This window comes from Drosophila yakuba, chromosome 2L, assembly GCF_016746365.2.
Source record: "Drosophila yakuba strain Tai18E2 chromosome 2L, Prin_Dyak_Tai18E2_2.1, whole genome shotgun sequence".
Lineage (NCBI taxonomy): Eukaryota > Metazoa > Arthropoda > Insecta > Diptera > Drosophilidae > Drosophila > Drosophila yakuba.
In genome coordinates, this window is record NC_052527.2 from 15,006,672 (window position 1) to 15,019,851 (window position 13,180).

A 13,180-nucleotide genomic window follows, 5' to 3' on the forward strand; every position below is an offset into this window, starting at 1 on the left:
ACTTACACTTACTCGATAGTCCCTGCCGCAGTACTTGTATGTTCAATAACAAATTCCGTTTCACTGCCAAGCTCACTTTTTTTCAGTGCTTCGACATTATCTTCCGGCTAGTTCTACTTTACGAGGCTACCCACTTTATACCTCACTTTAGTTCGTCCTAGCCAGTTACCCAGTCACCAACACCCCAACTTTCAGCCCGACCAATATTTTTCACATTTCATGGCATGCATGAAGAGTTTTTGCAGCCATGAAGAGCGGCGAGATATCTGAAAAAAGGTCTGCAACCAGGAACGCCTGCGAAAGAACAGCACCAGTAACAGCACCAGCACAGTGGCACAGCAACAAAAACTCAAAATAACAACAGCTACGACAGCAACAACAAAAAATCTTTTATGTAAAATTGAATATTCATAAGTTGATTCACAGAAGCGGCAGAAGCCTAACTACGGACCTCAGCCTCCGCCTCGTTTGCTTCAGTGTTGCTCTTGCGAAGAGTATTTTTATTTCTATCATGCATATGCAATTCGGCAGTAAGGAAGTTAATTAATATATAGTGGTCGGTTTAGGCAACTCATACTTTCAACTCATACTTTTTCAGCCTAAATTCAAGTTTGCATGAAGATATCAAACTAATAATATAGCTTTGTATGAAGATATCCTCCTAATTAGTTGATTTAATACCTAGCTATATCTATAATATATCTTTGTATCTATACATAAAATTTATAAAATAAACCCTAACTTTAACAAACAGTTGTATAAAAATTCTCAAATTACTATAATGCTAGAAATAAGCCTATTTATGAATATTTGGATATCGGATAAATCGAGACGGACAAGATTTTAAAAAGGTATGCGTCATTATTATGAAGCAGTAAAATGAAGTTAATGTAAGTAAAATGTACTTAATTGGCACTTCCTAAATGGGCAAAGGGTATTTTAAATTCGGCATTTAGGGCCATGCAATGAGGTCCTTTGTAGGCAGTGTTGCTGCAATGGACTGCTCGTTGATTGTTTTGTGTGCAGTTTTGTTTGGCTGAGTGAACCTGCAGACGCTTCCGCGCCACGCCCCCAACTCATCTCCCGCCCACGCACACTTACACACAGAGAGACACACAGGCACATGCAAAAGCTGCCGGTGTTTGCTATTTTGTCATGCAAATTGTATTTATTGCGGCCAAAAACCAACAACAACACCGAAGCCGCACAAAGATATGGGGGCGTAGACTGCCCCGCCCCGCCTCCTGTAATTGTTTGCCATTTGTCATTGTGTGCGTGTGTGAATGGGGTGTGGGGCTGCGTATGTGTGCTCTATTGTAAACAAGAAAATTGACTGCCGTTGGTGACCTGAAAGCTTGGGAACACTCTTTCGAATTTCCCGAAATGCCATGCACTGCCCTAAATGCAGTGGAGCTTCTCTAAACAGAAGGTGTTCCTAAGTGAAAATTGGGAAAACCTTGTGATGTTTCTGTTTTCTAATTTTCAACATAACACTATCAAGGGTAAAGTATTATAAGCTCTCTAAGGTAACGAAGAAATGACAATTGATTGTGACTTGTAGCTTTCGTATTAAGCGAGCTCAGTTCTCTTTTTTCTTGATAAGCTTATGTTACATGTCGATTAAAATAAAATGAGAGCTTCGTTCACTAGAACGACAGTATCGCGATGGAGGCACAACTAATCGCAATGCCAGTAGTTAGTATTCTCCTATTGTTTTTTCTCCCCTTACCAGTATTAAACCAATTTCTCGACGGCGAGTGCGGTGTTCAATCCAATGGACAGACAGTTAAACGATCCTCGAGTCCCTGGATAGCATTTCTCCACACAACTGATTTGATATTCGTGTGCACTGGAACTTTGATCTCTCGCAGTTCGTAATAAAACATTGGCTTCTAAGAAACGGATTTATATGATTAATTTCCTTAGGATTAAACGGATTTCTTTTTAGATCTGATACTGACTGCTGCGCATTGCATAACGTCCAACACGCAACTGTAAGTAGAGCTAATCAAAACGATGCAAAATCATATCTAAATATATGTTTACCTTCCAGAGTAGCTCGGCTTGGGGAGTTTATGGGAACACTTGAGGAAAACCCTTTGCCAGTGTTGCATGATGTAAGGGAATGCAGCAAGCATCCATATTTCGATATGACAACTCATGCGAATGATATAGCTGTTTTGGAGCTTGCTACAAAAGTTGTTTACACAGGTGGGTTTGATTCTACACGATTGCATTTCCATGTGCATAGTGATGTTGCTAGAATGTCTTTGAACATGACACACTTTGGTCTTTAAAGAGAACACGATTTCTTTCTTTCTAGACAACATCAGACCAATCTGCATTGTGTGGGATCGTTCGTGGAAACGCCATATGGATAGCATTCAAATACTAAGTGGCCCTGTTCGGGGCAAGCCAGAGAACGACAATGACGGTGGCAGCAGAATCGTGGACATCCGACGCCAGCCACCAGAAATGTGCCACAACTATATGGGCACCTTCAGGGAGAATATATCAAGCAGTGTGATCTGTGCTGGGGACTCGAACAGTAATCTATGCAACGCGGACTTCAGCAGTCCTCTGGGAGCCTTGGTGCTTCATAGGAAGTTACAGAGATTCGTCCAGATCGGCATCGCCACATCGAACCAGAGGTGCAACATGCCCAGTATCTACACGAATGTCCTAAGCCACATCGAGTTTATCCTGCGAGCATGGCGGCATTATAGCAAAGGTAATAGTTCCTCGGGAGCAAGTTCACCTACAAAGTCACCGACAAAGTCACCAACAAAGTCACCAACAAAGTCACCAACAAAGCCACCAACAAAGTCACCAACAAAGTCATAAACAAAGTCACCGGTGAAATCACCGAAAAAATCGCAGACTAATCGTAAATGCCTTTCGGTTGAGTATCATTAACTGAGTAGTCCCCAAGAATGAAATTTTTTTAGTGATATACAATAGATAAAGTGTTTTTAAATATTTCGATATTATTCAACTACTGGCCTTTCAGGAAAGACAAAATACTTTTTAAAATGTCAGCGAGCTTAAACTGATTTAGCCAACTAATTAGATTGCCTCAAGTATTTACGATTACGATTGTATGCGCCGTTTAGCTTGAAGTTTTTATGTAAATCGGTGTAATAAATTCTGATGCAGCTGTGGCGTCTTCACAACTGCCTACTGAAGGCGTAATTGAGCCAAGAGAAACTTTTTGAAACGGATTTTAACAGCCAGCAGCAAAGAACAATTAATTTAGTAATGCGCTGTGGCAATGTCATGTGAAACTGAAAGCTTACAGCCGATAAAATTTAATTATTCCCTCTGGTAGCTAATTCAAAGAGTACCAAATTACAGAGGACTTTACTATTTAAATACACGTCATTTTGGAGAACATGAGGGAGACGATTTTTACCCTATTTTCTCTGAACTTAAATTGACTTGTGGCCTTCGCATTATTCAATTATTTACCTTTTGCAACTTATCAGATAGCATAAATATTAATTTCATAAGTCCTTCAGTTGGCTATTTCAATTAAAATGTGTACTTCAGCAAACCACTTGACAATTAACACACTCTTTAAATGACAATTTCTTTGCCTCGGCTGTTGATAAACTGCATAATTTATGTAATTTGCTGCACCGACAGACACACTCACGAGCACTTATTGATGACAATTATTTGAAATACTTTTAAGTGAGTGGGCAACAATTTATTGAATTAATAATTAACTGCAATTGCGCAATACAAAATTTATTTTATTGCTGTCATCAAGTGGCTGGGAGAAGCCAAACCGGGATGGCCCTGTGCATCATTAACTAATTTTAGTCGCATTCATAATTTAATTGATTTAAATGGGAATAGCGATTTCTCTGTCAATTATCGCACCCCATGTGCACGAATGTGCAGTTTTAGAATAATTGATGACATTTAATATTAATTACACTTTACAATTTAACTTGAAACCCTTATTTGCAAAGAGCACATCCCGTTTTTTCCCGTTGCATGCCGGCAGTTCTCGAGGCTTTAACTAATTTCATTACTATGCATTAATCATGCACCGCATGTTAATAAATATTAATGTCCTTCAGCTAGCCAGCGAACTGCCAATTTTGGCCATAAAATTTCCGGAAAATTTTGCATAAAAGTGTACTGATTTATGGCATTGCCAAATAAAAAAAATAAACAAGTTCATTCTACCAGTAGGGTTGTAAAAAAATCGTGCACAAATAACAATTAATTATCTAGTAATGAAACGAAAGTGTTGCGCTTACTATTGAATCGACCTTACCTTACCTATAAAAATATCAGTTTTGGCCTAACCAAAACATGTATGTAGCTTATTAAACAAAAAGTACAAACTACATATGCATTAAAATGTTTAATCACACTATAGTTTTTATTTTGAATAGTACATTACAATATAACTAATTTAAACACTGTATATGATACACTGTACCGATATGCCTTCTTTCATTCTATTAAAAGAGTATTATATTCGTGGTTCCTGTGGCCATTTGTTGCATTCGCTACAATCCTGGCTGTTTCAGTCTTTTGGTCATTAAACGCATCTGTGTGAGAAAAAAAATGGTGGAAAAACTATTAAACTCCTTTGTAAGGACACAAAAAATGAGAGACAAAATAGACGAAGGTGAGGGGAAAACGGGAGTGCTGGAACCTCAGTCTTTTGAGGGAAATGGCAAAATCTGTGCTTTTGCGCACGACCATTTCTATTTCCTTTGGCCATTTCTAAAATTTGCATTTTTCATGCCACAATGTATAAAATTCATATTTATAAATCTTTTAACTGCACACACCACACCAAACACAAAATGGGACACATCAAAAAGCCAAAGCACAGACAGAAGTAAAAATGTGAAAATAGGAAATGAAAACGAAAAAAATAAATAAAAACTGAATGTCATTCAGTTAGGCCGACTACAAACATCTCTTTACCTAACAATCAACTACGAAATGTATGTGTTTAAATTAATAAACGACTTCAGACTTAAAATTCGTAGATAAAATCAATGAACAAAATTCAGTTTTAATGATATTTTTAATTGGCTACACATTTGAAAGTAAGCTGCAGTTTCAGAACGTTGGGATCGAAATAAATTCTTAGGAAGAGTATATGAGAAACTTGGATAAAAATATCCAAACCATTCACACACTTTGCCCAGAAAAAGAGCAACACCAAAGGAGCAGATATAAAAATGTGTTGCAAGTCAGAAGTGAATGAATGAATGTGAATGAATATGACTTTGCCACACCGAGCAGAACACAATAAAAATGTTAGGACCTCGCTGGCCAGTGGGTGAGCGGAACCCGAAAGCCAGGAAGCGGAAGAGAATGCGGGGAAGGCGGGGAAAGCGGAAGTGGGGCGCACGGAATGAGACACCGCTGCACGGCGCTGTGATTTTTCATTTGGAGCGATTTTCCTTGGGCTGCCTGGGGCAACAGTTGTGGCCGAAAGTGGTGGGGAAACTGAACGCGTGCGGCATGCAACTGCAAAGTGACCATGCCACCACGTCTGCTGCTGCATGTATTCAAAAAATTGCTTAGCCTTTCAGCCGCTCACTTCTGAATATATACAGGATTCTCTTATTTTTGGCCTTTGAATAAAAAATAAGTCTCGGAATTTTGGGCTTTTTATATATAATGGGAGGGTGGCCAATAAACTTCAGGATCTCTTTTGGGACCTTAAAATAAACTCAGAAACTCTGTAATTCTGTTATGTATGGTGAGATCTTTGAACGCGATTGTCAGTCCTCTAAACTATATTACACTTTTTTGAAAGTTGTGTGTATATTAAAAGTAAGTGAACATACAAAAAAGAACGTATAAGACGTATAACTTTTTGCAGAAGTCTGCACAAATTTGGTCGCATACCTTGCAGCGCACGCCACCTTTTATTTGCTGCTGATTCTGAAAGTAAGCATCTCTGGCGTTGCTATTTTAATTTCAGCCTGCCACGCGTTTGCTGAAATTAGCGTGATGCACTCCCCATTACCAGCGTGCATGGTACTCAGATACATTTAACTTTGGGTTTACGTTCGAGGCGTTGACGTTGCATTTTTACTTGCACGCTTAAGAACTTTGCTGCGCCAAAGTTGTTCAAATAAAATGGTAGAAAGGAAGTTTGGCACGGAGGCTGGAAGTCAAGAAGGAGCCTCTCATCAAGTTGGCCTGGCTGGCATAAAATTGTGCACACAGAAAATAAATCCGCACGACTTTGAATTTATTTACAAATTCAAAATGTTTATTGACGAATGCGGAATTAATGCGGACCAAATAATTTTGTGTGTTGTATTTATGGCGGTGTCTCATTAAGAATATGTCGTTCTACTTTTAACAACGGCCCATTTTTCGCAGTGCAGGATGCGGAATGCTGCGGATGACTATCCCTGCTACTTGGCTTCCTCTACCTGTCTCTGGCATTCTAATTAGTGCCGACTCGACCCACCTGCTTCCCTCTGCCAGAAAACGGCGACTTCTTCGCCGATCATGGAGCACTTCGTTAGTCGCGTGCGTGTGACATTGTGTACATGAAACAATTATGCAACATTTACGCGCAACTCATAAAAGTGTCCGTATGTGAGCCCTTATCATGAGCCCTTCGTATATACATATATCAAAGAATGCTGATTTCAGTCAACACGAGTTACCTTTGGTAACAGGAAGGGCTGGACGAAGCCCTTAGGAAAATGAGTTGGACTCAACCTAAGTTATACAAATTATATTTTATTTGTGTTTAATATGAGCCGTAAAATATTTTTAAACAGTTTACAGTATTCTTGGAAAACAAAGAAACTAGTTTTAAACACTTCACCCAAATTATAAGCGTAAAGTTCAGGCAAAGCGGAATTAAAAATGAATTGCATAAAAGGGAACGCCAAATGCGGGAAATCTTTCCCCCAATCGCAGAACTCCACCCGCCTTGCACAATAATTGCTAGCCCAGCGTAAAATTTTGCGCTGACTTCATTAAAAAATAACACGAAAAAATGTCTAACAAAAGGAAAAAAAATAAAGAAAGAAATCAAATTGCAAGCAAAATGAATGAGTCTGGGCCACAGAGTGTAGAGCAGGAATGGCATCGATTGAGTTCAATTGGCGGGCATCGGATGGCGAGGAGGCAATTGTAAAATGGTCAGACCATGAGCTAAGCCAATAATCAAGGGTCTGGAGCTGGGGACCCCCAAGTCTGGCAGGTGGGCGGGGGTTGTGGGAGTTCTGTTGGTGGTTGTTCTGGGGGCGAGGCCGGGCTTTGCGGTCCGGGAGGTGGCAGCTAATTTATTACGAGCATTTAACAAGCATACTCCTGGGGTCTCTCACGAGTCCGCTTTGATTTATTAGGTGTTTGGTGAAAAAAAAAGTACGGCAACGAAATGAAAAGCACAAGAGGACGGGGACGAGCACGAGCAGGCCGAATCGAGGAACCAGGAAGAAGGAACACAGCAAAAGAACCAAGGGCCAAGGACCAAGGACCAAGGACCAAGGAACGAGGACCAAGGAACCGACCGGATGGGCAGGCTGCAAAATTCCGAAACACTAATGTGAATGTAATTTGTAGTTAATGTGCTGTCGGTTGGCATGTGGGCGGGCACTCCGGCTATTCAGGCATTTTAATTGTTCAAACAAAATCGGGATTTTCCGGAAGTTTCGGAGGCCGTCCTTCTTCTCGCAGCACCTCCTCCGTCAAAGTGGACGCGTTCGTGTATGCAGGCCCACGCTGAGAAGGTTGTCTTTCACCTTTGCGGTAGTGCCGCCATACTGAAAGGATGAATTCGGTGTAGCTCAGGACATCCGTATAAACGCTTGCCCTATTACAGCTTTGGTTAGTGGTTGCAATGCCGATTAGGACAAAGCGCTTGAATTTGTTGAAGGTTATAATGGCTCCCAGAGGACTGCTATAGTCTGCGTTGCACAGTTTTGTATCGGAGTCTCCTGCGCAAAATTGGCTGCTCAAAAGTGCAGTGCCATTCAAGATGGAACACATAGTTGCTGGTTGCCGTCTGATGTCCGTAATGCTAAATGGATAGCTTTCATTTCGATCCTTGGGCTGACCCCACCGTGCACCGCTTAGCACCTGGATGCTGTCGATATAACCTCTCCAAATTGTCCACCACAATATGCAAATAGGCTTAATGGTTTCTAGGCAGAGAAAATGAGATTATCAAAAAGAGAAATATAAATAGTAAAAACTCACTAGAGAACACAATATCCGTCGCCAAACCGAAAATTGCTATGTCATTGGCATTTGCGGTCATATTGTATAAGGGATGTATAAAGGTTTGGATTACTTGGTGCTGTGATAATATGGTGCCATCGCCATCGTCATCTGCTTCCATAAACTCTCCCACACGAACCACTCTGCAAAGTGTAAGCATATGTAATAAAAACCTTTAGCTTTTTAGGTAAATATTTCACAGTCACGTGCAATTGTTCGTTGGCCCTTGTGCAATGCGCTGCAGTCAGAACTAATTCTGTAATGTAAAAGAATATGGATACGTATTCCAAGAAAATGATTGAATTGACATACTTTCAGTTATCACACTTCCGCCGCACACGTATAGCAATTCCGAAGTGTGTATATAAGCCATCCACGGACTGGACATATCATCCGCGATCTTCCCATTCGGCAGAAGTCCGCACCTTCCGTCCAGATATTGCGATGATCCCGGGACGGGGAGCAGAAACAGCAGTGCTGAGATTCCAATTGCAACTGACTGCATTGCGCTACTGCAGATCGATGGGTCAGGCATTTCTTTTTAATAAGCTCGACAATGGGCCTTATCAGGCTGGTTATTCCGAGAATGCGATGCAGCGAAGCCTACACAATTCTCCCCGTCTTGCGTCATAGTTATAATAAAATTGTACTAATCATTTAACGGAACAGTTGATAGACACCATTGCTTATATCTACAGATTGGGATATATAGTTTAATATGTATGAATTTTGCAATTTACAATCATAAGGATGTTGGGCAAGGAAATTTAAGTGCTGCACAGTAATTCAATTTAAAGAAAATATTATGTCTATTAGATGCTAAGTTCCCGTGTCTCCTCACTGATTAACTTCAAGGGTCAAGGGTCACCACAATTTTCGCATTTATTGCTGTCCTTCCTCATTGCGATTTTTGTTTCAGATTTTTGCAGCTGGCCAGTGTTAAATGTTGAATGTGAAATTTTCGTTGTCGAATTCCTTCTTCCTTTATTGTTCAACAACGACGACGGCGTTCGCATCACAAGCTTTTCCATCGGCGGCCATTAAAGGTCATAAATCACAACATAGCATAGAAATAAATCAACCCTTTATTATCAACACATCGCAATGTTTGTTATCGAAAGGGTTATTTATAGTTCTCCTGGGAGCGAAGGCCAAAGAATCGGACCGGCCCCAGCCAGCCGGAATTTGTGAATATATTTACCGGAATTAACTACGGCTCGCAGATTGAGTTCAAGGTTGAAATTCGCTGACCGAATTGCCTACTTATCGGTGTCTATGTGAGTGTTTGTGTGTGTATGTGTTGTGCGCTTTTTTGTGTTCTGGCAAGCTCATTAAGCAAATCGCATTATTTGCTCATACGAACTCAAGTATCTTTCCAGTGCACTAAGCACACAAAACGCTCTGACAGCCCCACAAGGAGCTTCATTTGCCGGCAATTGAAAGCCTGAAAAGACACACTGGGGAGGAGCAAGAGCTGCACATGGAAAATGAATACATCATTAGCTGCATAAAATGTCCTTGCCGACTCAAACGTACCGATGCACAGAAAAAATAGATGGGCTGTTCGACCGAATTTGTTTTAAATTCCATTTTATTTTCATTTATGTATTCCCTATTAAACTCCTAGGTATTGTTTAAGCTAAGTGATATAGTAAGCAATTCTTTCTTAGTTACAATTCCAAATAATAATTTCTTAAAATAAAGTTTAAATCAAAATCATTTGGATTTAACGTTTGACCTAAGCCTATTTCTTTTATTTCACAAAACGCTAAAATGAAGACTGTAATTTTTTTCGGTGTAGATACCCGTATACACGTTCATACGAACGTGTACGTTAGCTACAAGTGGACAAAGCCGACTATAAGTGGCAGAAGAACGAAAACCCGAAAGGAGGACGAAAACATCAACGCTCCATGGCTACTTAAACGGCTTAGGTCTGAGAACTTATGCAACTTGTTAACTAATTACGTGCACAGCAGCATAAAGTGGCTTAAAACACACGCACCTGAGGCCACTTAGGCATCGAACACAGAGGGAATTTTTCATAATGCCCTGGCAATAGCTCCAAATTAAGCTGATAAGACCGAACTGATAATTTTATGGAAATACGTTATAATCTCTCAAGGATTGTTCACAGCATGGCCTTCACTCTGTCCTTACAAGAAAGTATGGTGAACGTACAACTACATACTTGCAATTAATGAGTTAATCTTACTATTTTAGCAATTACGTTATGTTATGAAATCCTTAAGTAAATATGATACATGTTACAATTTCTCCTTAAAAAAATCATTATTATTATCGAGATGTATGTGCCAGAAATTAATGGATAGATTGCCAGCTTTATTCCATGAAATATAACTGTGTGTTGTGAATATGAACAGCATCAGTGTTTATTGATTAAATTGTCAACCATAGGCGTTTCAAAAAATGATTTCTATTTTCTAAATTTGGATGAATGGAAATTAATGAAGCATTTTTAATCATTATTTGATATTAAAATTTCTTTATGTTAGTATCTATTTCCCTTGCGATTATTTTTGTTAAAAATTTCATTCGTTATCCTTCCTGTTTATTTTAACAGGGTATCCATTGCAGTTATTTCTGGACTTTTAATTAAATTTTAATCATTATCAACGTTGATGGAACGTTGCAAGAGCTGTGCTGTTTGGCAGGTGTTCAATAAAGTAATTTCCTGTCTGATTTCTGATTATTCATCACTGTTGCATTAAACAAGGTGTTGGTTATTGAGATAGCTTTCACTTAATCTCAGTTAGTAGACACTTAATGCTTTTTATAGAAATTAATTAAATTTTAAAGTCCTTTAGGCAAACATTTTAAGCATCTTTAAGCATAGACAAACAAATTTCATTTTGATTTGGCTGGAAGGAAAAATCTTTTTGGAAGCAATCTAAAATACAAAAGTTAGCAGACAATAAAAGGAAAAACACAAGAAAATAAAGACCAGAAAGGGGTCCAAAAGGAGTTGGAAAAAGACAGAAAAGAGTGATGAACCAAACAGCCATTGAATATAATAAATCACACCTTTGTCACTCAATGCGAAAACGTATTTTTCCAATTAAAAGCCAAAGAACGGTCCCCTGCAAATTACTTTAACCTTTCGTCGGCCATCGGGTTGCCGACATGTAATTAGTTGACAAAGGTGTTCGTGCCAGTTGTTTTTGTGGGTTTGGGACGGGCTTAATTGAATTTTTATCTCGGCCAATGTGCCTTCATTCCACGTGTACTTCAAAAAAGTGTAGACAGAAAAATCCCAAATTAAAGATTTCATTCAAAATGCCGAAAATTAAAGAATTTAAATGAATTGAACAACTCCTTATGAGTTGTAGTAGCAAAAAGTAAACGAGTTAGCTATCCAATTTTAGGGATAATGATCTTGTCTATAATAAAGGAAAGATTATAAATTTCTATTTTTATTTGAAATCAATATTTAATTGCAACAGACTTGATACCTCCGTGCCTCGCCCAACCGCGAATATATACGAGTATTTGTCAACATTGTTGATTTTGCGACGAGCTATTCCTTGTTTCGCCATGGGAAGATGTGCTCGGTGATTGTTGTTGGCTTCTGGTGACTGTTGTAGGCAGGTGGTCAGAGAGAAAGGTCCTGGGAGTGGCGCCAAACCGCAGCAATGTCAACAGAGTAAGCCGATTGCGTGGAATTTCGCCATTGTCCCCTTCGATTGCTTATAGGGGATTGGCTGCTCCGTCAGTCAAATGATAAGTCAATTGTTTGGCTTGAAATTTCCGTTGCCGCAGCAACTACGCCTCCGGCACTCGGAAACATGTATACAAGTTAAATTATGACAGTAAAAAATTAAAACCGAATTTAGCAATTTAATTCATAAGTCGTCATGGGAAAAATAAAAATTTAAATGTAAGTAAAACCAGCTAAAACCAATTTGAAGCTTGAAAGAAATTAATTAAAATCCGAAATTCTTCTTTTATATATAAAGTGTTAGGCCGTTTACTTATTATTATTTATACTACATATTTAAATCTCTGATTTTAAGTGTACAGACAATTAGCAATCCATTGAAAAACTGCAAATAACTGCAGCTAAGGGTTTGCCTATTATTAGCCCCATTTAGTTTCAATTTGCGGTCGAAACGATCTAATTATTTATTATCCGGTGCCCTTCCCTGGTTTGTTGACCATCCCTTCCAGTCAAGCGCGGTGGCTTTTATGGCCACCAATTGCGCTTAAGTGGGAAAGCAGCAGCTTTACGAGCTTTCCCCTAGTTGCTCCAACTCAAGCCACCTCCGATTCGATTCAAATTGGCACGCAAGCCAAATGAAGTTATGAGTTTGGCCAACAGAGAGGGTCCTGGAGCGAGTGTGTGCTCCTTATTCAAGCTCCTTGTTGCTTCAGATTTCCTGAGCTGAAGTCTGGAGAAATCGGTACAACAAGTGTGCGCTTTGCGCAGATACTTAAACACCGCAGTGTGGATACCCTTACTTTAAGCAATATGAATAAATTACATATTTTGGTAAATATCACAAAACTTTTAAGCAGCTTTAAAAATGTGATGTAATAAATTTGTCTTTTGGGAATATTTCATACCTAATAATTATATTTACAAGGAGCCAGGGCTTAAAGATTTTCATTAAATTTTTTTTCGTAATTTTAGTTACGACCTACAATTTGTGAACTCCTGCAGATATCGTACATACTCTGCGCCCTTCGACATGCTCGCCAGCACTTGCAGAACAAACAGTCGCCGTGGGAAATTATTAGAGACAAATAAATTAAATTTTATAGCCTGGGTGCGCTAACACGGAAGGAAGTCTGGACAGACGGAGCAGGAGCCAATGGAAGGATCCCAATTTGATTGACGATTGTTTGGGGGCAATTATAGATTTGGTTGGCTTGTTTTCTGCGAGCTAATAGTGCTGGAGCTGGCTGATAGCTGGCTGGCTATCCCATGCCC

The 13,180-nt window shown here is 39.4% G+C and overlaps 2 protein-coding genes and 1 long non-coding RNA gene across 3 annotated transcripts; 2 read left to right on the plus strand and 1 right to left on the minus strand.

Moving 5' to 3' along the window:
• Window positions 1–1,566: 1,566 nt before the first annotated feature.
• Window positions 1,567–4,332, plus strand: LOC6528266 (chymotrypsin-like protease CTRL-1). Its single transcript, XM_039371469.1, has 4 exons — window positions 1,567–1,870; window positions 1,949–1,994; window positions 2,054–2,211; window positions 2,324–4,332. Exons 1-4 carry the CDS (start codon window positions 1,666–1,668, stop codon window positions 2,842–2,844), a joined length of 930 nt encoding a protein of 309 aa, XP_039227403.1. The 5' UTR covers window positions 1,567–1,665; the 3' UTR covers window positions 2,845–4,332.
• A 2,972-nt stretch (window positions 4,333–7,304) lies between these two features.
• Window positions 7,305–8,774, minus strand: LOC6528267 (chymotrypsinogen 2). The gene is made up of 4 exons (XM_002089284.4): window positions 8,542–8,774; window positions 8,440–8,485; window positions 8,209–8,372; window positions 7,305–8,153 (listed from the first exon to the last, which is right to left on the minus strand). Exons 1-4 carry the CDS (start codon window positions 8,762–8,764, stop codon window positions 7,633–7,635), a joined length of 954 nt encoding a protein of 317 aa, XP_002089320.3. The 5' UTR covers window positions 8,765–8,774; the 3' UTR covers window positions 7,305–7,632.
• Window positions 8,775–9,904: 1,130 nt separating this feature from the next.
• Window positions 9,905–10,610, plus strand: LOC120320660. The gene is made up of 2 exons (XR_005560182.1): window positions 9,905–10,395; window positions 10,453–10,610. It is a non-coding gene; the product is annotated as an uncharacterized LOC120320660 (long non-coding RNA).
• The last annotated feature ends 2,570 nt before the right edge of the window (window positions 10,611–13,180 follow it).